General features: G+C 39.8%; 1 protein-coding gene across 5 annotated transcripts in view; it reads right to left on the reverse strand.

The window, feature by feature from the left end:
• Ahi1 (Abelson helper integration site 1) overlaps window positions 1-25,297 on the reverse strand; it is a 132,361-nt gene that overhangs the window by 85,166 nt on the left and 21,898 nt on the right. For all 5 annotated transcript variants that reach the window (XR_004386990.1, XM_032894927.1, XM_032894926.1 and 2 more), the window contains 6 exons: window positions 23,514-23,743; window positions 22,161-22,267; window positions 18,543-18,661; window positions 16,584-16,714; window positions 14,968-15,108; window positions 4,253-4,452 (listed from right to left, as the gene is read on the reverse strand). Coding sequence is in view for 4 of the 5 variants with exons in the window: in XM_032894927.1 (XP_032750818.1) it covers window positions 4,253-4,452; window positions 14,968-15,108; window positions 16,584-16,714; window positions 18,543-18,661; window positions 22,161-22,267; window positions 23,514-23,743 (928 nt within the window). In the remaining variant the exon portion in view is untranslated. The remainder of the gene's footprint in view (window positions 1-4,252; window positions 4,453-14,967; window positions 15,109-16,583; window positions 16,715-18,542; window positions 18,662-22,160; window positions 22,268-23,513; window positions 23,744-25,297) is intronic.

A 25,297-nucleotide genomic window follows, 5' to 3' on the forward strand; every position in this document is an offset into this window, starting at 1 on the left:
TAAAGAGACTAGGTTTCTAAAATATAATTACAAGAAACAAGGGAAAAGGCACTGTGACAAAGGTGGGATAAAAATATTTTGTTCCTGTATTACTTTATACCAGATTGATAGAAAATGGACCATACATAACATGAAGAAAGTTTAGTAAAATCTCTTCACACAGGAAGAACAATGTGTTTTTTGTTTTGTTTTTAAGCCATAGACACTGGTCAAAGATTTATTTCCAAAGATAACTGTTATATCAATCCAAGGCATATATATTCTCTAATTTAAAATGAAAAGGTGTTAAAAGCTGAATAATTAAGGAAATATAAATTCTCATTCATAAAAGTTATTGATTTATCTCTCCTGTCTTTGATTTAATTTCTTAAAAATATCTTTTGACATTATTTTCTTTTACATTTAATTTTGTTTTATTTTCATTTATCTGAAGACATAAAGTAATATCAAAACCATGTTATGGAAGCTTGGAGTTTTGAGGTGTCAGCTGCTGCCTGAGGAGTGAGTGGAGGCAGGGGTCAGTGCCCAGGGCACAGTAATTCTTGTGTCTATAAAAACCTGGTCAAACAAATACTGGACAAGCAGTCCTTTACCTCCTACTGGACATGCATTTTTTTCTCTAATTTTTAAAAAGCAACATATCTATTACAACTCCTCTAAAATGTGGAACACATCTGATTGCTTATATTAAAAACACTAAAATGTATAAGAAATAAAACACTGAAACAAATATAAAGTCATACAGTCTTGGTTTTAACTGAGTAACACTGAAAAAGCAAAATACACAAACCTCTACTTTGCAACTAAATCTGAACCCGTGAATAGTGTGCTTCATACCCTAACGCACCTTCTGAGGCAGAAAAAGAGGGCAGAACAAGCACATGCAGGAACAAGGCGCAGGGTCAGTCCTGGCAGTCCAGGTTTGTGGCGGGGAGGAGCGGGGAGGAGTGGGAGGAGCGGGGAGGAGCGGGAGCACTGCCAGGCTCAGTGCAGACTGATGGGAACGGCAACAACCTATGAACAAGGCTGTGGTGCTCCACTCCTCAAGAAGCCCCAGGCAAAGGCTAGCTAAACGGCCAGGGTCAAAGGAGATAGATATTTTTAAGAGTGGTTAAGCTTCTTAGCCCGCACTCTCTTTCTGAGAAGAGAGAGAGCCTCCTGATCTACACTAAAGGCAAAGCACATCAACAAAGCGCCCTCTTCACTGTTTCCCAGTGAGGCTTCTTTGGCAATCAGTGGTAAGGAAGAAATCCTAAGTTATAAGCTCATTTCTTTTACCCATTTTTTGAGGTTTTATTATTTTTTTTAATGTTAACTGTTTTTCTTTTTCACAAGTTAATGAGACCATTTTATTAATACATCTTGTGCTGACATTTTTGCATGTTGGTGTTTGCTGCATATATGTATATATGTGTATAGATACACATATATACATTTATATTTATTAGACAGAAATTTAAAATTTATTAATATTTTTGGGGAAAAATTACTAATTTTATTTGAACAAGTCTTTTATTCACTTACATAGGAGAAATATTTGGCAGCACATAGTCCTAGGTTTGGGGTGTGTGTGGGGTAGTGTGGACTGAACCCTGGGCTGCTGGCACAGTAGACAAGTGATCTTTCCTTGACCTTTGTGCCCATCTCCATAGTTATTAAGCTCACACTTAACTTCTGGTTAGTGAGATTTTATTTGCACGCATGGCTTAACATGTACATTTTTCAGCTACTTTATATTTATGTTTCCTAATATTATGGTGCTTATTGTCCCTTCTAAAATATCTAGTCTTGTGAACTTGTATTACATTACCTTATTATTTCAGTTTTATGACATATTTAAATATCTGGTAAGACAAGACTGTCCTCATCCTCATCTCTTATTTTCCTGGCCCACCTGCAGAAGGCTAAGGGTAGCTGAAATATTTCTTGGCAGATAGCTACCATTCATATCTCAGACACCCAATGAGACATTTCATCTAGAATGGCATCCCTATGAGATCCTTATGAATCTCTAAAATTCAGTACGGTGAGGGATATCAGGGTCCTCACTTTCAGACATGTGGAAAATGAGGCCTCGGGAGTCACAAGGCAGGCAGAGCTTAGAACCCGTGCGCTGATGACTAAGGCCTTGTCCCTAGAGCTACTCACAATGCATTCTTACTTCACATGCACTCTTAGGCATGCTGACGGATTAGTTCTCCATCTTACCTTATTAATCGGAGAGTTGAAGTATCAACTGTCCATATTACTATTTGCAATGTAGAGTTTTAAAATTTATCTATTTTTTTATTTTTACCTTAGCCAGGAAGTCTTTCTTTTTAAATCAAATTTTCAGATTACTCATTGACAAAAATTATGTTATTCTATTTTATAAAATAATCTAAATTGTTTCTGATATGCTTTGCCTGTATTGTTCTTTTCTTATTAATGTACACAATCATGTGTGTGGGTGTGAGTGTATGTGCACGCCTGTGTGTGAGTGCATGTATGTGTGAGTGCAAGAGTATGTGTGTGTGAGAGAGTGTGTGTGTGGTCTATGCACATCTGCAGGCAGATGTGTGCACCTGTGTGTACACTTGGAGTTCGGAGGTCAATGGCAGACATCTGCCTCCATGGCTCTCCATCTTATTTTCTAAGACAGGGTCTTCGCTGAACCTGGAGCTCACTGATTGGCAAGGCTAGGTGGTCAGCAGTCTCTAGGGACCCTCTGCTCTCTACTTACTCAGTGCTGGGATGATAGACACATACGGTCATGCCAGCTTTACTGTGGGTGTTTAAGAACTAAGCTTACGTCCTCATGACTGTGCGGGAAGCACTTCAGCCACTGAGTCCTGTAATTCACAACATCTACTTAAGGCATTCTTGCTTTAAATAAGAATATCATTTCTCCGCGAATACCAATCCATTTGAATGTTCTGACTTTGGTTGGCCCAGCAGGTTTGGTGCAGCTCTGTATTTAAGCTTCATTTAGAATACCAGCAGAGGTTAAGTAGATAGATGTGGACTGGGGAGGTTTTTGAGGAAATAGAATATGGTGTTCAAAGGGATAAAATAGAAATCAGAAAAGGGGAGTTAGGTGGGGTGGAGATGGGAGGGCAAGGTGGAGCGGGCAATATGAGGAGGGGTAACTAATGCTAAGCCCTTTTAAAGAGCCATAAGTAAGCCTACTTATGTAGGTATGTAGAAACTTTCTAAAATGTGTACATATGTATCAATGGACTTTAAATGAGGTTTCCATAAAAGGTGGGGAACGATACCCCAACAGACATCATTATCTTCCGAATAAAACTTCCAGTACCAAGAATGAATTACAGTTTTTGGGTCATGACCCAGACATTTCTAAGGGAACACCATTCTTATTATGTAGCTTTACCGAGCTGTAGTGGAATCGGGTGTCCCTCTGTCCAGTTTTTATTGACTCTCAGGGCAATTATCCAGACCCACTCAATACTGTTGACATCCTTCTTTTTCCATTAAAAAGATGATCAGAACTGCCTTCAAGAAGTTGATGGTATGGATGAGGAAACAAAATGCCTATGTGTGACATTTCATGTGCTAGTGACTAGCTGCTCTAAACAGCACTCTTACCAGTGTGTGACGCTTTATGTGCTAGGGACTGAGCCAGGCTGTCCTAACAGAGTGCGCTGACTGGCACCTGGACACTTGCCAGAAATGAACACTCACAGATATATGGAGTCAAAATCTAGGGACAGAGCCTGGTAGTCAGTGACATGAGAAAGTCAGCTAGGTGACTCTGATGTCCACCAAGCTCAAGAGACACTCAAAGTCATCTTTTAGAAAGACTTAGAGGACTTCAAATGCACGGGCAGTAATAGATCCTGTTTGAACACTACCTGATCTTCCAGCATTCTCTGGAAATGCTGGCAGTGAGAAAGAGACTGTAGGTGAGAATTTATGACACCTGCAGACGCTTGCCTTTGATGACCCTAGTGTGACCTACAGACAGCCTGCCCACGGTGACGACTCATGTGACAACTGCTAGTCAGGACTACTTGGCTCAGAACACTATGAGTTGGTCTTTAAAGTGTAAGTCCTGACACCATGGTAAGTTAGTCAAAATCTAGCTTGTATGCTGTGAATATTATGGCTTCAAAACTAGTACTTGGAAAGAACTATAAAAGTAAATCTCACTGGAAGAAATTAAGTAACTTCCTTACGTTAATCTTTATTGAATGATAATGGTTTTAAATTTTCAACTACCAAAAATTTTAAATAAATAGAAAAAACATACTGTGACAGTTTCGAGTCTCTGTTTCACAAGCTGAATCTTTCTTGATGAATTATTTTCAGTGTTGACAAATTCATCGATCTGGAAAGAGCCCTGCTGGGGCAGTTTAGGGCAGGTGCATAGAGCATCCTCACTCTGATGGATCCCAGGCAGCGGGAGTGTCCCACTGTAGCGCTTCAACATTTCAGCCTCCTGCTGGGCCACTAGAAAGAAAAAGAATCTAAAGTTAGTTCAGATAATCACAGCAAAGAGATAATCAAATACTAAAGCCATGGGATGAAAACAACAAGCAGCCAGAAGCTCGACAGTACCTTCTCATTGCTAAGTAACAAGAAGGCAACATGACTGGAAGATGAAAAATTACTGACATGAAACCACGGAAAATTGATAATTCTACAACAGGCTATTCTATAACTGAGCTTTGAAGGCAATGCAAATTGAGAGGTAAACCTAATACATTTTTCTACACATACACATAATACTTCTAATGCCTAGTAATGACACAACAAAGGACAAAAATAATCACTAGCAACCCATGTACTAAGTCTGTCTTTATATTTCTATCTCTTTAAATATTATACACATAGCTATTTAGTGCAAACCACTAAAAGTATAATTTAAAAATTTCTCAATTTAAAAACAAATTAAATACAAATTTTTATAACGACCATGTTTTATAATATCTAAGAATCATAATCTTAAAACGCTTTTCTCTGTCACTAGATATTTACAATGCCTTGGTTTTCTGTGTTGTAGATGTTGTATGAAAAAGCACTTTCGTAGTCAGCTTTGTTTCTTATCATGATTTTGTTTTGGATTAAATACCTAGACAGACACACAGGCTTAAATGGTGTTGATTTTGATAATGGTAGCGACCGGTGTCAACCAGTGTCGACCAGTGCTGAGAACAGCATCTTCTCTGCCCTTTACTAGTTAGTCATAAGATGCTTGAATACATTCTCTCACTTGATTGGATAAAGGAATCTGAAAAAACTGACCCAAAGGAGAAAAATATATAACATTATTTAAAAATGATTTCCTGGGCTTTCTGAAAATGACACAAACAGAAGAACATTAAATCAATGGAACAAGCCATCATATTCTGTCTACTCCTACAAACAGAAAAATGAGGTGAGGTGAGGTATGTGTGTATTTCAGAAAAACACACTTGCTATATTTCACAGACTTTCCGTTATACGGTTATGTGAGTCAGAAAAAGGTCAAAAATTACCAATATTTTTATGACAAAACAGGATTGATCTTTATTTAAACAAATGAAGCCTACAATGATATATATTAAAAAGCAAATGACAGGCAATGAGTTTTCATATTTCTGGATAAAAATATAATAAAAGGAACCAGATTTACTTTCTTGGTCAAAAATCACCAAATAATGAACAAAATACAGAAAAGGGGAAAAAAGGAACCGATTTCTTTGCAAGATATTTTCTATGACATGCTAAGCCATGAGAGAAAAATGAGGCATCTGGGGAATGAAACTTAAGGTGACAGTGGCTCTAAAGTACTAGCTCTATATCTCTGTAAAAATACCTGAAGGAAATAATAAAACACCAGCAGAAAACTACCACATCAGCCACTAGACCTAGGCGCTGACTTCGGTTAGGTTACAGACGTGAGATGAATATACAGAAGTAACTGGATGGCTACACAGTCAGCCGTCTGCATATGGTAAACAGACCAACAGAACATAAGACCCAGCACATATACAGACAAGAACTAAGGCAACCATGATAACACATATTCCATTAAGTGGTACGGGGACGGCTGGACATTCAGATGCATTTTAATCCATACTTCACGCCCTGTGGCGAGAGCCCATATAAAACATAGAGTTCTGAAAGTCCAGGAATGGAGCACAGGAAAACAATTCTGGGAATATAGAGTAAGCAAAAGAAAATCCAGGGCAGAACAAACTAATAATCTGTACTTCAAAAATTTAGTGTTCTGCTCTTCAAAGTGTTAAAATTATTAGAAGACAGGAAAACACTGGGAGGAGTATCTGTCAGTCATGCCTGAGCACAGCTGCATGTAGATCTCACATCCAAACACAGAAAAGAAGCCAACTTAAATGACAACAACAAGAAGCGGAAAATACGGTCCAATTGTAAACAAGTTCTGAAGAAGCTCCAAAGATGGCAGACAGGTGCCTAAGAAAGCATCACGAGTCAGCAGGGAAGAGCGACTCGGGCACAGGGCAAAGCAGCAAGCCTGCTGCTAGAAGAGCTAACGTGGAGACCTCTGCCATGTCCGGTCTGCCAAGGACATGAAGAAGCTGGAACACTTGAGGGGAATGCTCCTTTTGGTTTTCCTCAGACAGCCTCTGCAGGGTGTAGGCTGGCTTCACACTTAACCATCTTCCTCCCTGGGTCCCCTAAGTAGTAAGATTACACGTGTACTACCATGCCTAACCTGGCTTAAGGAAATCCATCACCAATACGATCCTGACCTTTCACTTTCATGAATTTATGTAAGGGAAATGAAAGCATTTTTCGAACATGAACTTGAACATGAAGACTCAGCAGCTTTGCAAGTAATGGCGTAAGCTAGATACCCATCAACACACACACACACACACACACACACACACACACACACACACACACACACACACACACACGCAGGCACACACACACAGGTAAACTTTATATGCAAAGGTATAAGCTAGATATCCATCAGCAGACAACACACACACACACACACACACACACACACACACACACACTGGTGAGTCTCTTGAATGGAGTAATAGTAGGCAGTTAAAAGGACGAATTGTTGATAGATGCTAAAACATAAATGAACACCAAAATAATTAAGCACGAAAAAAAAATGAAGACATAAAAGAATTCATGGTGTATAGAGTATCTTTTATTATAAACAGTTCTAGAACATGGACACTAATTTATAGTACTTTCGAGGAATAAAAAGAGGATGCAATTAAAATGGGGCATAAAGTGACTGAAGGATGACGGGAATGCCCACTTCTGAGACTTGATGTGATGCTCCTGCAAGGAGGTAAATTATCAAAGCATATGTTTAAAATGCATAGCTTACTGCATGTAAATGATGCCATAAAGCTGTTACACAAAGACTCAAAGCAAATGATGAGGATGACAGAAGGGCTAACTATTCTTGATATGCAAACGGGACCCACAAAATCCATTTAGAAGGTCAAAGCAGCAGGGAACCCAGAGCTACTCTAGGAAAGTCACAAAAGAACCATGTAGCTGCAGCGAACAAGGAAGAAAATAGTAGTAAGAACACAAATAAAAACATATTATTTTTACTGTCTGACTGACAGGTATACTTCAAGACAGGTTTTCCTAACAGACAAAATAGGGAAGATAGGTATGTACTTAATCATATACAAGTTATTCTGTAAAATTATTTAAATAAGTTATCTGTGTGTGTGTGTGTGAGAGAGAGAGACGGGATGCAGAAAGACACAGAGACAGACAGAGACAGAAGACAGACTGAGTATCTCTGTAACCTTGCTGTCCTGGAAACTTCTTACACAGACCAGAGAGGCCTCGATGTCACAGAGACCTGCCAGGCTCTGGGATGCTGAGATTAAAGGCATGAGACACCATACCAAGCTCTAACATATTTAATGAGCATGAAACATTGGGGTTTTTAAAGTAATAAATCATCTATGTGATACAGCACCTATAAAGTTATAGACTTTTGATATTTACACACAACTTCATGTATGTAAACAGAGGAGCCAGCTAATACCCAGCATTCTCTGCAGACCATGCTGGCTGAGTCCAGAGGGCAGAGCCCTGAGAGAAGCCACGAATTACAGCAACTGTCAATGACAGGCACTTCTCCATACCAATTATCTATTTCAGTGCAAAAGTCACCACTCCCTATAGAGGGTGTGTGTGTGTGTGTGTGTGTGTGTGTGTGTGTGTGTGTGTGTGTCTAATGTTCTTGTATTTAATTTGGACTTATTTGCAAAGTAACAAGAACATTTACTTCACCTTCAACCATTTAAAGATAGCTTTAAAAGGTAAGCAAGTGTAAAGCTGTAGAAAAACAACCAGAGGAAAGTGCTCTGGGTATGGGATTGGGAAGCTCTGCCTGTGTGGGGGTGGGTTTCAGGGCAGAGAAGTCAACAGAAACCATGCTTCTTGATTTCTGTATTCTTCCCTTTGAATACTGTGCTTCCAACCTTCAGCTGCTTTCTTGTTGCGTGTAAAGCTGCATCTAAGGACAGTCTGGCATTCGGACTTCTCAGGTTTTCTGCGCTTTTGTACTTGTGAACTACAACTTCATCTAACCTGAGTGGATGAGCAGTCACAAGGATACACACATACTGGCGTCAGCAATAAGTTAACAGGACTTAACTACATTTTCTCCTGTAGTTTTGATCACACTGCATTTTTAAAGTATTATGATACATTAAAGATGTATAATGTTTTCTCTTTCAAAGAATTTTTAACTGGTAAAAACAGAAAAAAGCAGTGACTAAGTATGTTTTTAAGTTATTAAGTATTAAGATATATTTTACAATGTATTGTGAATTAAAATATTCTCAGTGGAGTAAAATAACAAAACCACAAACTATGGTATTTATTTCTATGGTGCCCTGCTCACATTTTATATAAAAATGTGGACTTCTGCAGTCAAATCAGCATCCTACTGCATTGTTAGCACCCCTAGTTCTCTGGGGAGGACCTTTACAGCCTGCAGACATATTCACAAAGTGTACAAAGATTACACTCGAAACAGAAACTGCTTGTAAGCTCTTCACTTCCCCCCACTACCCACCAGTAGATCTGCTTAAGACATATGCCTTTCTCGTGTAAAATAGCTGGCTATAGAGGACTTTTAGATTATCCTTCAAGCTGGAACCATCTGGAGGTTACCAGGTTACTTTTAGGTTCTGGTTAGAGACCATGTTGCAATTGGACAGCCCTATTTCCCCACTGTATCACTGTTCTTCCTACCAATACAATCTGTATGTTTAAAACTTAGATCTGATTGACCTGCTATGTTCAAAGCTCACAGCTTTAATATTCTTATCCACACCCTTTCATCTCTTTTTGAGAAATCCTAACATGCATGTCTTACAAACACTCCTCGCAGAGCTGAACCAGTTACTGCAGGGAGCTACGTGGCATGGCAGAGGAGTGCACAAGGATCAACAACTTGCAGGTGGTAACTGTATCTGCTTGAAAGGAGTCAGACACCAAAATGTTTTGAAGCACACCCCCCCCCCCCGCAGGCTGTCACAAATCCCCTGCAGGAAGTGCTGCTCCCTTCTGGCTGCCTTCCTATCCACATGACACTGCTCAGCTGAGGAAAACCTCTAGGGTTCTCTGCTGCAGCCTGGCTCATGGACTCCCAGGCTTCGCATCTTGCTTTACGGTTTCAGTTTATTATTACATGTAATATGCAGGTATAGTAAGTAAAGCATGTGTAATGCTTATTTCCCAGCTTCGAAAGCAGATGCATGTAAAATTGGAAACCGTGTTAGGGTTGGATGGAGTGAGTGTTTGTCCCTCTGCAGATGTTCCTGCCACACTGCTGTCTGCTTTGGGCTACATGGTTCATGGTTTCTTTTCACTGTACTTTAGAGCACATACATGTACACATACAAAGGCCTTGGGGAGGGACTCATAGGTTTTGTTTATACTCCTGGCCATCATGTACATGAAAATTTTCATATCTCCTTAGTCACTTAGTGGTCTGGGCTTTGAAAGCCAAGAATCCATTGTGAGGGAAACAGTACGTACTTCAGAACACAGGAAAACGGGTTTGTCAGGCCTTCATCATCAATGGCAGCTTAAGTTTTTAATTTCTTATACTCAGGTAAAAAGCAATATTGAAAACTCCATCCTACAATCAGTACTACCTGTTATGATGTAATTTCATGAAAGGAGGAGATTTATGATATCCGAATTGGGCTTTTAATCATACATGGAAAACATTAATGACATATAAGCTGTGGATATTACATTTAATCACCTAGCACTATCCTCTGAGACATTCGTCAGACAGCCTGAAGCCAAATGGCAGCTTTACCCACACCTCTGTAACCCAGGAGAGTCACTTTCCTCTGTGGTGCCTTGGCTTCGCCATCCGTCAATAGTGACAGAAATGGGACTTTTCTCCAGAATTTTGGAAGTATTCCAATCTACAGGAAAGTACTTGATGTTAGTTTAGCTAGGACTGCCACTGTTCTCAATAACCCCAGATTTACTAACGAAGCCATTTTATATTTTTATAAAATTTAAGAAATAACTCTATTCTGTAAGAATTTCAGTTCTTAACGCAAACATACTGCACAAGAACTACGCTAACCATGGCACTTATAAACACTATAGGTGATTAGCAGCTGGAGAGATGGGTCTCTTCTAGCATACACTAGCCATGGAAGCTCTGTGTACCCAAGGCTACACGACCCTCCTGTCTCTACCTTCCAAATACTGGGATTCCATGCATATGCCCCCATGCTTGGCTCTAACAAAATTTTATGAACTTAAGGTGTATATGTCTCTGAACTATGGGAGAGCATGCAAAAGTGTAAAAATAAAGCTACCAAGGTAACAAAGCAGATCACTGATCTATTTCTGAATAGATCTTTTCCAGATCACTGGATTCTAGTTCTCAATACCATCACTGTAGAAACAGTCTGTTAGTTTGCTAAAGGTTTCTGGTAATCACCTCTGTAAACAGCATGAGGGACCCACAGTGAGCAGGTAAACTGGGTCTGGGTTTACAGCTCAAGAGACCTTCTTCAAAGGTCTGTCCTGCCACAGAAAGGGACACTGCCACCTAGTGAGAACTCAGGCTTATTGCCCACTGTCAGCAGTATTGAGAAGTTGCCAAACAGACATGACCCTACTTAACATACGACATACACAGTCATATATGTCAGCATTCAGACTAGGTGCTAGTAATAAACAAATGAACAAGCCTATATTTTTGCTTCCTACAAGGTATAAAAACACCACAGAAATTACATATTCCAGAGAAACTGATACTATAGAGAAAAGTTTTACCATTCGAAACCTAATATAGCAGGTCATTTGCTAATAAATTCAGAAGGCAAGTAAGAGTACAAATTTTGGCTGGGTGGTGGTGGTGCGTGCCTTTAATCTTAGACAGAGGCAGGTGGATCCCCGAGTTCGAGGTCAGCCAGACTTATGGAGTGAGTTCTAAGATGGCCAGAGCTACAAAGAGAAGCCCTGCCTCAAATAAACAAAACAAAACAGAACACAAACAAACAAAACCAACAACAACCAAATCAAACAAAAAACAGTCTCCAGTGATTCAACTCCTGATCCTGTGAAACTGAAAACATTTATGTCATAAAACCATAGTGAAACATTTTAAACATATATAGTGTTTAATACATAGTGCTATTAGGTACTATAATTATTCTTAAATGTACAAAAATATCCTAGAGACATAAGTAGACAAACACTGTTTAACAACAAAATATTTCTTGCTGAAGTCTGGCTTCATAGAGTTAATTCAGCAGAAACCGTTTCTCTGAGTAGTACTTTGTTGTGGGAACCCTCAGTGCACATTATTTGTGGTAGGCTGTGACTAAACTTGGTATTACTAGATGATTAACCCTTTCAAAATCAGGCAAATAAAACTGCCTTCTGAAAGTAAAATTACACGTCTTTTTAAAAAAAAAAAAAAAAAAGCAAAAATTCAGTAGAATGAGGGACTCAGAGACCACAGGCTGAACACACACTCGGCAGGAGAGGCGCTTGCTGACTCTCACAGAATCTGCTGGAACTGAGAGAAGACTGATACATTTAGCGACCACTGTGGTCTCATTTGTAGCTTATTTAGCTCACAAAAAAATTGAACTTGCTTCTTTTTCCTTGAATATTTCAGAAGCTATTTTAAAAGTAACTTAGCTGTTCTGTTTCTTTTGAACTTTATATCATTAAAACTCAGGAAAACCACATGTGAACTTCATTCTCAGAAAACACAGTTTGAGCAAAATATCCATGTGTTAAAAAATAAAATATAGGGCAAAACTGTAATAGGTTAAATATTAAAATTTTTAATAAAGAATGATTGATTATTTGTACTATTGATTGTGGCCTGTAGTCAATGAGTAGGACACTCAGAGACTGAAATAATTCTCATTTGTTTTATATCATTAAAAAGAACTGTGCCAAGTCTTAGATGGCTTGAACTTATTTTACTTTTTACTAAGCTTCCCCTTTTTAAAAATAGGCAACAAAGAGTCTGGAAAATATGTTGAAATACTCTGAGCTTTAAATTTTTTTTGGGTAAGGTATATGCATTGTATCAAAAATGTTTTAAAAGTGTTGCATAAAGTAAGTAATTTCACGTCATCATTTCTGAGATGCTCACCCAACCCCACGCTTCTGCATCTAACAATGTGGCTCTAACACGAGGTAACCGTATGTGCTAAATGCTGTAATGCACTTGGCCTGCTGCGGCATCCGTCCGGGTTAGTAGGCAGATGGGAAAGGCTGAGTAATGGAGGAAGGGAGAAGCATGAGCGTCTCCATCCCACGGAGAAGTGCTTGTGGGCACGGTACAGCACGGACTCCTGTAAGGCGGATTGGGTGCTGGGAGATGAGCTTTCTAAGAACAAGTGTTCATTCTGGCCCCTCTGCTAGAGCGCCTGTCGTCACACAGCTCCTCCACAGCCCCTGGGTGAGAGTCCTTGGAACTCTCTGTGCAGGGCAGGCACCATTCCTGAAGTACCTTTCAGATGACAGACTGGAGGGCCAGAAGGGCAGCAGGCCTGAGCGAGGTCCCCGAAGTGAGCACCACAGGAGCCTGAGCCCCAGCTGAAGCCACGGCTCCTTCCAGACAAGAAGCCCTTCTAGCACTGGGAGCTACTTAAAGACAAAACACAGCACAACTTAACTAATTTTTGCACTGAACATTTCAAAAGTCTAAAAGAAAGCAAATTATAAACTGAATGAAGATGGTTGTGAAATCTCCTGAGAGTCTGAGGCAATAACTGTGTTCTCTTTTCCTGAGAATAGTTTCAATTCTACAGCAATGGGCTGTAAGTCTCCTTGTCTTTGGGAAAACTGGAACAGGGCAAATAACTGTTTCAGGTCCTTGTTACAGTGGGGCAGGACCGGGCACTGGCTGACCGGGCTCACTCAGTCCTCTCTGTAGCAGGGTAGCAGCCTCTCTGCCAACAGTCACTAGTGAGTGGAAATGTGCTCATTGCCCCGCAATCTGGCCACTAGCAACAGCGTTTCATAAATTTAAGTATAAATTGAAGTAATCATTTCTTCTCTATAAGGACCATTAAGATAAGCCTTCTTTTTCTGCATTCTTTAAGACAATTCATTGGAAAATGTGTACTATTTTCTGCACCATGAAGAAAACCTTCAGGTTTATGATAACTCATTGTCTACATCTATCAGAGCATTAGATAAGTTAATATATAGTGACTGAATAAATTTAACTTTGTTATTTCTTTGACATATTTGCTCATAGCTACATTACTATTACATATACAATTGTATGCTTAATGCATATAAACATCATACATTTATATTATCCTATGTACAAAAATACTGAACCATGTTATGTCATAATCAACTAAAGCAGAGAAACTAATAAAGACCTTTCATTTCTGTACAGCTAATACATGAAGGTTATAAAATATTCTTTTTGAGAAAGATTGAGCAATTATAAAAGAAAAATACTAACTTCAGAATAGAAAATAAATATTTAAAAAACAACAAAAACCCAAATTATTCTTAAAATGCATCTTAATTCCTAAAAAGTAGACCCAAAGTTTTATCATCCTTGTCATTTTTAGAGTGGTAGCATTTTTAGAACTGTAGAGTTGAAAACAGTTGATTTCTTTGCCAGATTCCATTTTCATTTACAGTTAAAAATTTGTCCATATTTTATATTAGAAATTTCCTAACTACAACTTACCAAAACTATTTGCTTTAAAAAAATAAAATCACAGAATAAGGAATTAGCTTCAGCCAGATTGCTGTCTCATACTTGGAATCCTAAAACTTGGGAGCCAGAAACAGAGGGCTGCCCCCAGTTCAAGGCTCCCGAAACTTACAATGCATGCACAGTTAGCCTGAGTTACAACGAGCCTGTCTCAAAACAAAACAAAAATCCAAAACACATAAAGACCTCCAAAGCAAACAAATTCCTAACATACAAACAAGGCCCAAATAAAATCCCGCTGTCCACCTGAAACGCTTAATCCATATTTTGTGCAGCATTCAGTACCGAGGTTCAGTTGACAGAGCCCTAATTTTATATGGACTTCATTTTATATGGAGTCCAACACATTTTTATATGGACATCCAACACAGCACAGTCACGTGTGTTCTTCTTAAGACGGGATTTTATGTAGCCTAAGGCTGGCTTCAAACCAACACCCGACAGATGATGTCTAAACTGCTGACACTCTCGTTCCCACAGTGGTCGGCTTCTACACTAGGCAAGCGCTTGATCAACTGTTCTCTAAGGCAGCCTTGTGTGCGCCTTTGCTAACATCCACACTCCGTGCTCAGGCTGCACAGGAAACAATGAAATGTTCAAACATCCCAATAACAGCCTAGGCCATCTTTTGGGCTCTTTTATGTAGTACATTCAAAGAGACGATGTTAATTGAAATAATTACTAATAGATTGTATAGTGCTCCTGATTCCTGGTCCATTACAAATGCAAACCTTACTTCATTGCAGTGACAGTGGACTCACCCTGGAAATCATAAATGTAAAGAAGAATGGGCTCGCTCTGTCCAAAGGCACAAAACGCAACCATGTTCTCAAATGGATGGTAAGAGATGTCTCGGATAGTTGACTTGAACGGCAGCTCAGAATACATTGCCACTTGTTCTCCTGCAGCAAAAGAAAGGCAGCAACTTGTACTAGGCCATGCATGCCCCACTCCGAGACTATGCTGCACCTCCCTTGAAGACATCTGCAGCAATGATGAGCCCACAGTGTTCGAATGGCAGCAAATACTTGTAGGTTTCGGAACCACTGTGTGAGTAATTATGCACTTGGCATTCTCTTGGCTCCTTTGCAGGTTTTTAGCCCAACCTCTTCAATGTTTTGTGGAGCAAAATACATATGAAGTGTTTGATGGAAACAGAGAGATTCGCATGACGGAGACCTGAGAAAAGTGTGCGAATTGTAACTAACAAAGAATTTAGCAAAACTGGGGAGGGATTACAAAATTCTGTAATTGAGGAAAGTCTCTTGTCAGGGGAGAATGAGCAAGGCCTCAATTTTCTCTTTTGTTTTTCTCCCAGAGGCTGAGGCTCACTGAAGAACAGCTAGAACATGTCATCAGCAGAACTCTCTGACACCTAGGATCGTCGGCCAGAAGTCTAAGGCCTCAGACTTTCAGAGGAACGTTTCGTTACCAATCAGACCTTTCCATCCATGTTGACCATGTATGTACACAGTCACAGCTCAGCTGACAATGTGCTATGTCTTGAGTTACAGTGCTCTTAAGGTACTTTTCAAGCATCTCATAGGCTTTGAAAGAATACATCCTGATTTATAATGGGAAATTCTAAGTTCACAATGATATTCAAACAATCAAGAACAAATGCAATATATATTTAGAATATAGCTGAATTTTATCAAAAGCTATCTGTATGATCTGGTGTAAAATGTCCCCCATGGGCTTATGTGTTTGCACACTTGGTCTCCAGCTGGTTTTAGAATGTGGATCCTTCATGGAGATGGAGGAGGGCCTTGAAGTTTCCTAGTGGTCCTATGCCTACTGTCTATTCAGCTTCTGTGTGTGTGTTCACATGTGTATGCACGTAATCTGGGACAAAGTGAGTGTCACTACTTCTTGGTGTCCCTGTTTCTGGAGGTTCAAACTCACATCCCCATACTTAGGTGGCAATGGTTATTTTATCAAGGACTGTCTCCTCAGCCCCACTCTCTGTTTCCACATTGCCAGCACGGCATTTAACAGCAGCTTTTTTTTTTTTTTTTTCCCTCGAGCTGGGGACCGAATCAGGGCCTTGCGCTTCCTAGGCAAGCGCCTACCACTGAGCTAAATCCTCAACCCCTAACAGCTGCTTCTTGCTACTGCCACTAAGCAGCCTTGCCAGGATGGATTAGATCCCCGGACCTCGAAGGAAAAGACACACCCTTCCTCCCTTAAACTGCTTCCTGTCAGGTACTTTGTCAGAGTAATGAGGAAAGTGACTAATATACTACCTGGTTTTAAAACACATAGTTAAAAACACAAAGTCAGAATTTTTCTAAAAATGCCAAAAGCTGTAGTTTTCAGATTCTTTTAACTTTGCAACCCACTCACCAAAGGACTTTTCAAGCCAATGAACACTTGCCTGTCTCTGGGTTCCAAACGTACACTATCCCATCCTCACTGCCAGAAAAGAGCAGAGTCCCACACGGTGTCAAAGTGCTGTGGATCTTCTCCCGGTAATTTGCTGCGCCCACAAATTTCCTGGCTGCCAATCTATAAACAAACCAGAAAACAACGCAAATGCAACTCAACTTAACTACTTAAAGGACTAGCGGGAAGGAAATGTTATTTGTAAATACTGAATTTGAGTTAATAACTATAGTTTTGAGAGTATATGATATGGTAAACATTCTGTGATGGATAGTCAACAAACGAGAGTTGATTCTATGCTTCTTTCTAATTTATGTGATAACTTCTTTCCTCTGCTGAACTATAATAATAATAATAATAATAATAATAATAATAATAAAAATATAAAATGAATATATACACTTTTCATCTAGCAACAGCTGGCACTGTTTCAGCACTCACAATCTTTAAGAAAGTAGACACACTGCGCTGTAATCTGCTCTTTCCACTCAACCAGAAAGTCACCACCAGTGAGTGGGTCTCTGTGTCGGATAGCACAGAATGCATTTCTATTTCAGCGGGACCGTGTCACTGTCTAGCTATCTTATGAAATGTTCTAGTGTTGGACATTTAGTGTATGTCTTGCTTCCTCCTACCCATCTTGTTGTGTGTGTGTTTGTGCATTAACAGTTTTGGTTTAGATTTCCAGACTTTGAGTTACTGAGTAAAACATTTATGGAGTCCCTTACAGTGTGCTTTTATTGCTGTGAGCATTCTGCTTACTAATAGTTCATTCCTCTACAAACCCTTATGGATATGGTATATTATTTCTCCCCTCCGTGAAAAGGGGAAGGGAGAGAAAAAGCAGCATTTGACTCTTTAAGCAGCCCTTGGCTGGAGCTCAGGTATGATCTCATAGGGCCTAAAAAGGGAATAACTTGGTCACCTTATCTAGTCCTAGTTTCTGTTTTCAAAACTTCCCTCTTGGTATTCCTTGTCAAGAAACCTATGCTCAGGCTATCTCTCTGTCTTGAACACTTATCCCACTTAGAATTTTATTTCATTTTTTACCGTACTGAAAACCTATCTAAAGTCTATCCATCCTTCAAGACTGATTCAAATGCCAGTATTTCAACAGAACCTTTAATAGAATTATAACTGTCACCTTGTTGCTGTAATATATACGGTAATTATACCATACACACTGAGAGCTGGCTTATCTACCTGGCATGCCATGGATACTATGCACAGAAAAAAGAATATTCAGATTCCAATACTAGATCTCATTTTTCATCTAAATGTTTGTTGTTGTTGTTATGTGAAAGGTTATAACATATTATAAACTTCAGATATGGCAATTCTGCTATCACTTTCCCACAGTATGCATGTTGGGGTCTTGTGCTATTACAGAAATGCTGAAGAGCTAATGGCACAAAAAAGGTAGGTACAGGATCAACTCCTATAGACTGATGTGTGTATTTCTAAATACAATAGGAAAACCAGGAAATAACTTTCTCTTGTTTATTTCACATAGAGTTGTTAACACCAACAAACATATACTAGCAGTGCACACTGCCCTTACCGAACTCTGCTTGCCTTTTATGGTAAGGAATCTCCCATTCTTTCCCTTGTCAAAGTAAGAGACAAAGGTGCATTAGCCAGAGACCCTCTTTCAGTTACATGTACTGTAGTCCAGGTCAGTGTCAAAGTGTGAGTGTCTGCTTCTCATTGTGAAAACAGAGAGCACTGACTCATTTCAGCCTCAGTGCTACTCAAACAGTGTCAAGTATCTCTGTTGTGAGGGCTGTCCTAGCCCCCACATGGCATGCACCCCTGATCTTCACTCCTCAGATGCAAGAAGCAACAGAAAGATCTCTACAGACGGTGTGCGTAGGGCTACACTACCTGCCCCAAACCACTGCTGCGCAAAAGAACCAGCTGAAGCTCTCATCCTCTTACTCTAAGTACTTACATCCGCAGATCCATGATCCTCAATGTACTGTCTTTGGTGTGGATTAATAAACGCTTTCCGTTGGGATGCACCTCCAGGTAACTGACTGGAACTCCCCTGAATTCAGTTTCCTTAATTTCCTAAAATGGTGAGGAAAGTCAAACTGTTGCTTCTGATGTTTGCTGTCACGTGCTACACCATTTATAAAGGACAAGTTAGCTTTAAAATGTCATTTCCAGTTGAGAACAGTATCTTACCTATATAATACCAGCACTTGGGAGGCTGAAGCAGGAGGATTTCCATGAGTTTGAAGCATACAGAAAGTTTCAGGTTACCATGGGCAACAATATAACAGCATTTCTCAACAAAATAAAATAAAGAATGATCCAAAAATTTCAATTCTACTACACTGAATATTTTAACATTATTTAGCAACAAGGATTTTTAGCAACTTCAATTTAGATTTAAAAAATCAAAATGGCAAATTGTATTTTTTTGTTATTTAGTGTTGTATTTGGTGATTATGTGTTTTGTATATTATTCACTTTCTCAAAATATAGCAATTCTTAAAAGATGTACTTGGCATGCATCTTCTCACACTGCCCTGTCTGTTTATATCATGTAAGAAGAACTTCAATATTTTATAAATTTAGAACTGACTCATCAAGTTTTAGTGAGAGCTGACTCTTTCCTCATAAACCTCCACTTGCCTTCAGAAAGTATGCTCCGGGCATAAGATCTGCAGTGTGTGACTTAGATTCTAATCGTCTTTGGAAAGTCTGACTCCACTTCTTCCTGCTGCCTTTTACGGTTACTTGCAGCAGCTAGTGAGGATAAGCAGCTCACGGTGCCATTTAAGATCAGCACTAAGAGCCAATCTGCAGGAGCCTTGAGTGAGGACCACCCTCACACAGTGCAATGAAATCGCCTTCTAGTGGATACAATACGAGTAGGCGAGACCAGAAACTATGCAGCTGCTAGCAACAGAGGGGCTGCTCTGAGCGTGGGCCTTCTCAGTACTTGGGGGAGAGCAGCCAATGCCAAAAATTTAGCCCACAAAAACATGCATAAATGGAGTCCACTAAACCAATGGACTAGTACTGGAGACTAAGCAACAGCTCCATGAACCACAGGGGTGCAGGGTGCACTGGGAACGCAATCTGCAGACCATCTATCTACCTGATAAGAGACCAGTCACTAAACACACACGCTCAGTACCGGGAAAACAAATAATTTGGCTAAAAAAGGGGGAAAGATGGAATAGACATAGCTCCAGAAAGGACACTGAGGTGGCTGAAGATACACGAACAGACGGTCAACACCATCGGGCACTGAGGAAATGCAGCCATCCACCCCCATGTCTTCTCTTTCCTCTCTAAGATTATTCATCCCCTCAAACAAAAAGATTTTTATTTGCCACAGCAGGGATGATGCTGGAAGCCATGTTAAATACTTGTATGTGGAATCTAAGAGTTAAATGTATAAGAACCCCTGGGTTGTGGGGGAGACAGAAGCTTTAGGTCAGAACACAGTGTGACCAGCTTGTCATTCAGTATGCAGTGCGAAGTCTACACGTAATGAAATTACACTGAATCATGCAAAATGTGCAGAGCTCACAGCTGTCACAAACAACTGGAAGGGCAATGTAACATGAGGGCTATGCTAACTTGATTCACTGTAGTAACATTTTACTAAATATGTGTACTCTCACAACCACACAATAACCTTTAATGTGCAGAATAAAACTTGTAAACAATGATTACCAATGATCCTTTTGGGATTGCCACAAGGGAGAAAACCATGCTAATCCCCAAAGCCCTAAGTGTCAGTGATGCGAGTGCCCTGCTGAGCAGAGCCGCCTCCCCACAGGACTGTGGCTAAAGTCCAGAGTCTAAGGAGAGTCCCTTAACCCTGAGCAGGACTCGGAACCCGTCCGTTCTCACCCGAGCTTTGTAGTTTCGTGCAGAGGTTTTCCTCTAGCAGACCTAGGCCTAGTGGCTGACTGAGGCCTGCAGCAGTGGACAAGCTGACCTAGGCCTAGCAGTTCTCTTAAGACCTACCAATTCTTCTGTCCTGAGACACCAGAAGAGGGCAGCAGATCCCATACAGACGGCTGTGAGCCAGCATGTGGTTGCTGGGAACTGAACTCAGGGCAGCCAGTGCTTTTAACCACTGAGCCATCTCTCCAGCCCCACTACCCCACTAACTCTTAAAAGCTACAGCAAACAGTGGCTATGACAGCACAGGGAGAAGTCCAGTGAGCCAAACTGTAAAAATCTGAGATGGAAAGGTACTGAAGGACATTTGGGCGACCAGAATAGCTGCAAAGGGGCAAGAAGGAAAACAGAAGGACCAGTGTTGGGTGCAAACCTAGAAACCCGGGGCAGACGCAGTCCTCCAGTCTGCACACGGCCACTCCATGTTTAGGAGGCAGGTGCACCCCACAGCTCCCCATCCAGCTGGCAGAACACCGCTAAGCATGAAACCAGTCTCCAGTTTGCCATGTGTACTCACTACTGAAAGACACAGGATCCTGCTTCCTAACTTTTAATTTTTGACAGTTTCAAACATGGCTAACATGATGATTTTCAAAGGCAAGCAGGTGTCTGGGTTACTGTATTGAGGCAAAGAAACACAAGAACTTTAAGGCCAATACCTAATGCTACATTGTACACTTGAATAATTGAAATTAGTATCTTCATGGACTTAGCAATCCATTAAGTGTTCATGTGACTAGAAAATTCTTTTCAAGAAGTAATGTATAAAATCAGACTACCTGATTAATCCTAAGGTATCATGTTTTAACTGGACATGAGAAGAGAGTAACTAAGGACAGAATATTCTGGATAGATTGGACTGGATTTAACTGAAATTCAGAGAAATCCATTTTTTTCCTCTCTTAAGGTTTCTTTCTTTGTTTTCAAACAAGAAGGGATCTATTCAATTCATTAGGAAACATGAAGAAGACTATGTAACAGGTAGAAACTCCAGTGGTACAGCACAACATCTAACAAAAGCTCCAGTTTACCAATGCATTTACACTTTTAACTACAAAATAAAACTGCAGAATTGCTTACAGACCACAGTACCCTATCCAAGAAGGAACTTTTCCTTGTTTGCTTCTCTCATTAGCAAATTTCAATGGAGCAATAGTGTGATTAAATAACAATCCCCACCATATCTACATTGCTGTTTGTAGTGAGTGTACTAGACTGAGGAGAATAAGCAGGACACACATAGCAGAATTTGCTGCCACTTACAGGTGGTACTAGGATGCATGTGCTATTTTAATGTGAATTTTAGCTAATGTAGCTACTGCCATGCTACAGAACAGACCTTGGAAGACCACAAATGCAGTGAGGCTATAGCTCAGTCATTGCCTAGAATGGTCTAAGGCCTTAAAAGAAGTGTAGCCGGGGTTGGAGATTTAGCTCAGTAGTAGAGCGCTTGCCTAGGAAGCGCAAGGCCCTGGGTTCGGGCCCCAACTCTAAAAAAAAGAACCAAAAAAAAAAAAAAAAAAAAAGAAGTGTAGCCACAGTGAGGAAGATGAGGTGACACCAGTCCCCTCTCAGAAAGACGAGACTGGATCGATAGCTCCCGACTGTGGTCAGCAGGAAGTTAAGAGGTGTGGTTCTGTACCTTGTTTATTGTCCAGTGGCGCACAGAGTGCTGCACATCAGTCACTTTGACATACGTGTCCCACACAGCGATGACGCCGATGCAGTCTCCTGAGTACATGTGGTGACCTGTTAAAAACAGCAAGCTACTCACTCAAGAGGGTCACAGACGTCATAAAGAAAATGGTATGAAGTTGAGGGAAGCCACGACTTAGACACACAGTCAAAGCACTGAATTGTCAATGAAGGGTTTTTCTATTTAAAAAGTAAAAAAAAGAATGCGCACTACATGCTAATTATCTTTCATAAGTCCTTCACGTCTAAAAAGCATGCTGGGTAAGGTTAGTTATCCAGAGTCTGCGCGTCTCGCACACACACACTCCTATTCCAAAGTACTTGAGGTACTCAGTGTGTATCTGTAGCTCTTATTATTAGCCTTGCAATCATTTATACTCCTAGAAAAATACATGTTCTAATACACATTGTAAACATAGTCATGTGACTATTCAATATAAAATAATCAGAGAATTTAAAAACCATAAGTAACAAGTGTTCATACCAGTTTTTAAAAACTGAATGGGACGCATAAGAAACACTCAACATCATAGCCATGTAAGAATACATGACACATCACTGCTAACAAACATGACCTTTAGAACTGTGAATTTAATAGTTTACGAATGAGCTTACTCAACTGGTGAGTACTGCCATATATTAGAATACTCGTCCTAATTTGTTAGATTCTCTGAAGTTGAACTGCATACATAGCAGTATTACTATTTTTCTCTAAATTATTATTGTAGATACCTATAACTGCAGCTGTCATACCTAATCTGTGAAATAATATAAAATAACAAGTTAATAGATGAATTTCTTTATTCTCTTACCCAATAAAAACCTATGTTTTATTTTAAAATGGCACTTACATTATTCAAACGCTGATGTCCTTTAATTATCTGCAAATTTCCTTCTGTATTTGTCTTTAAAGCTCCTACCAATATACCCAGCATGTGCATTTGTCGCACTCTTCTGAGGTTTTCCCCATCCCTTTCATTTTTGTATGGCCTAACTTAAAATGTTCTTAAAGGCAATTACTAAAAATAATAATCACCAATGCAAATAAATATATTTATGAAATGCTGCACAGGAGGGAGTTTTAGAAGAAAGGATGGTAAGTGAATATAAATACGAAGAACTTTAAAGTCACTAAGAGGACACTTTCACTGTCACATCTATCCCATTACTCGAAACTACAAATAACTTTAAATATACACAACTATTAAGACAGCAAATTTCTCACAGGCATCAACTATTAGAGAGAGGAATCAACAATCAAGGTAACTGTTCTTGATTTAGAGCACGTTCTGTGATATACCTTCATCATCAAAACAGATGGAGTTGACGAAGCTCTTGTGGACATCCAACTGGCGCACTAAGATGGCGGCATCCTCCCTCGCATCCACCTTCCATATCCGAATCATAGAGTCATAGCATCCCGTAACTACCAGCTCTCGTGTGGCGGGGTGGAATCTAGCCGTGTAGACGAAGGAAGGGTGAGGTAAGACTCTGAACGTGCTTGTGCTGTTGATTTCATTCTTCCAAACCCTGCAGTGGGAGAGAGAGGAGCAGACCTGAAATGCACAGTGTTCTCTACACATTTTTATAAGAACACAGCCAAGAAATCTTAGGTGAGCAAATGCTAAACTATAGTAAACTAATGTAAATTACTATTTATAAAAACCGTTATGACGACTGCATACAAGATGGTACTAGATTATTTCACTTTTCTTTTACAAAGCCATTTCTCATGAAATATATTTTATCTATTACTGTAACCTACACTGTAAAACTAAAACTTATTTGTATTTGGACACAATCTACTTTGAAACTAGTTTTGATATTGAGTAAATATACAGTGAATAGTAAAGTATTATTTAGCATAATCTGTATCAACAAGCAGGGAGGCTGGAGAGACGGCCAGGTTACACGTAGTGGCTGCTCTTGCAGAAGGTCCAGGCTAGGTTCTCAGACCCACACGGTGGCTCATAACCTTCTGTAATTCCAGTTCTAGGGGATCCAATTTGTGACATTAGACTTAGGACTGAAAGCCCATAGTCACATCTCAGCAAATTTATGCCCTTTGTTCTAGTGTTACTGGATTGGCTGTGCTAAGAAAATATGCCAGACAATATCCATAGTACATTTTGAGGAGTGGTGAGTTTCCCAGAGTAATAGAGGGAGTAAATTGTCCTCCATTATAGTCTGTCACTGAAATATGACAATGGTGACATTCTGATCACGGGTTATTTTATATGAAAGGGCAGCTGACAAGGTGACCAGCTGAAGAACCCAAGCAGAGGAATTGGCACGGCTCATTAAGCTAGAACTGGAGAGACAGCACAAAGGAGAGTGAGGTCAGTGTGGGTCTCACGAGGGGTTTGGTGACGGCTTCGCAGGCTGTGGAGAACACATCTTTCTCATCTACATGACATAGATAAGAGCAGCTTGGAACTTTTTATTTTTATCATGTTTTGTCATCTTCTGACTGCCATAAATATTCAAGGTTAAAAAGCTAGAAGATGTGAATAGAGCTTAAATATTAGCTTTTAGGGCATTTTATTGAATCACTTGTGCTGGCCATGCCTATGATCTGGGTACACAGGAAGCTGAGGCAGAAAGAGTGCACATTTGAGGCTAGCCTGGGCTTCAAGTAACACTATGAAGAAAATTGAATAATCAGACAATAAATAAAAAGTACTCTGAAACATATTAAACTAAAAGGAAATAACACTGACCTTGTGAAAATACAAATATTTATAATTTATAAAGCTCTAGGGAGCTAAACCGAGAGTCTACTTGGTTTACTCTGACCAGGGGATTCAAGCCCCTATGTCAAGCCTACAATGAAGACAGAATCCTCACATGCATATAGGACAAATCTCAAACATTTAACCTTCTTACAAGATATTAATTAGCAGTTTTCATATAATCATTTAAAAACAGCAAGAGTCAGAAATGATACATATTACACAAATAAAAGATATGACTTGCTGTAAGTTTTACTGTTAACCAGTCAGTCTGCATGGTACACAACTATGTTGTCAAGGGCATATGTGTCTCTCTATATTCTCGTAGTTTTCCTTGACTGCAAACAACATA

The sequence above is a fragment of the Rattus rattus genome, chromosome 2 (assembly GCF_011064425.1).
Source record: "Rattus rattus isolate New Zealand chromosome 2, Rrattus_CSIRO_v1, whole genome shotgun sequence".
In the NCBI taxonomy this organism is placed as follows: Eukaryota; Metazoa; Chordata; class Mammalia; order Rodentia; family Muridae; genus Rattus; species Rattus rattus.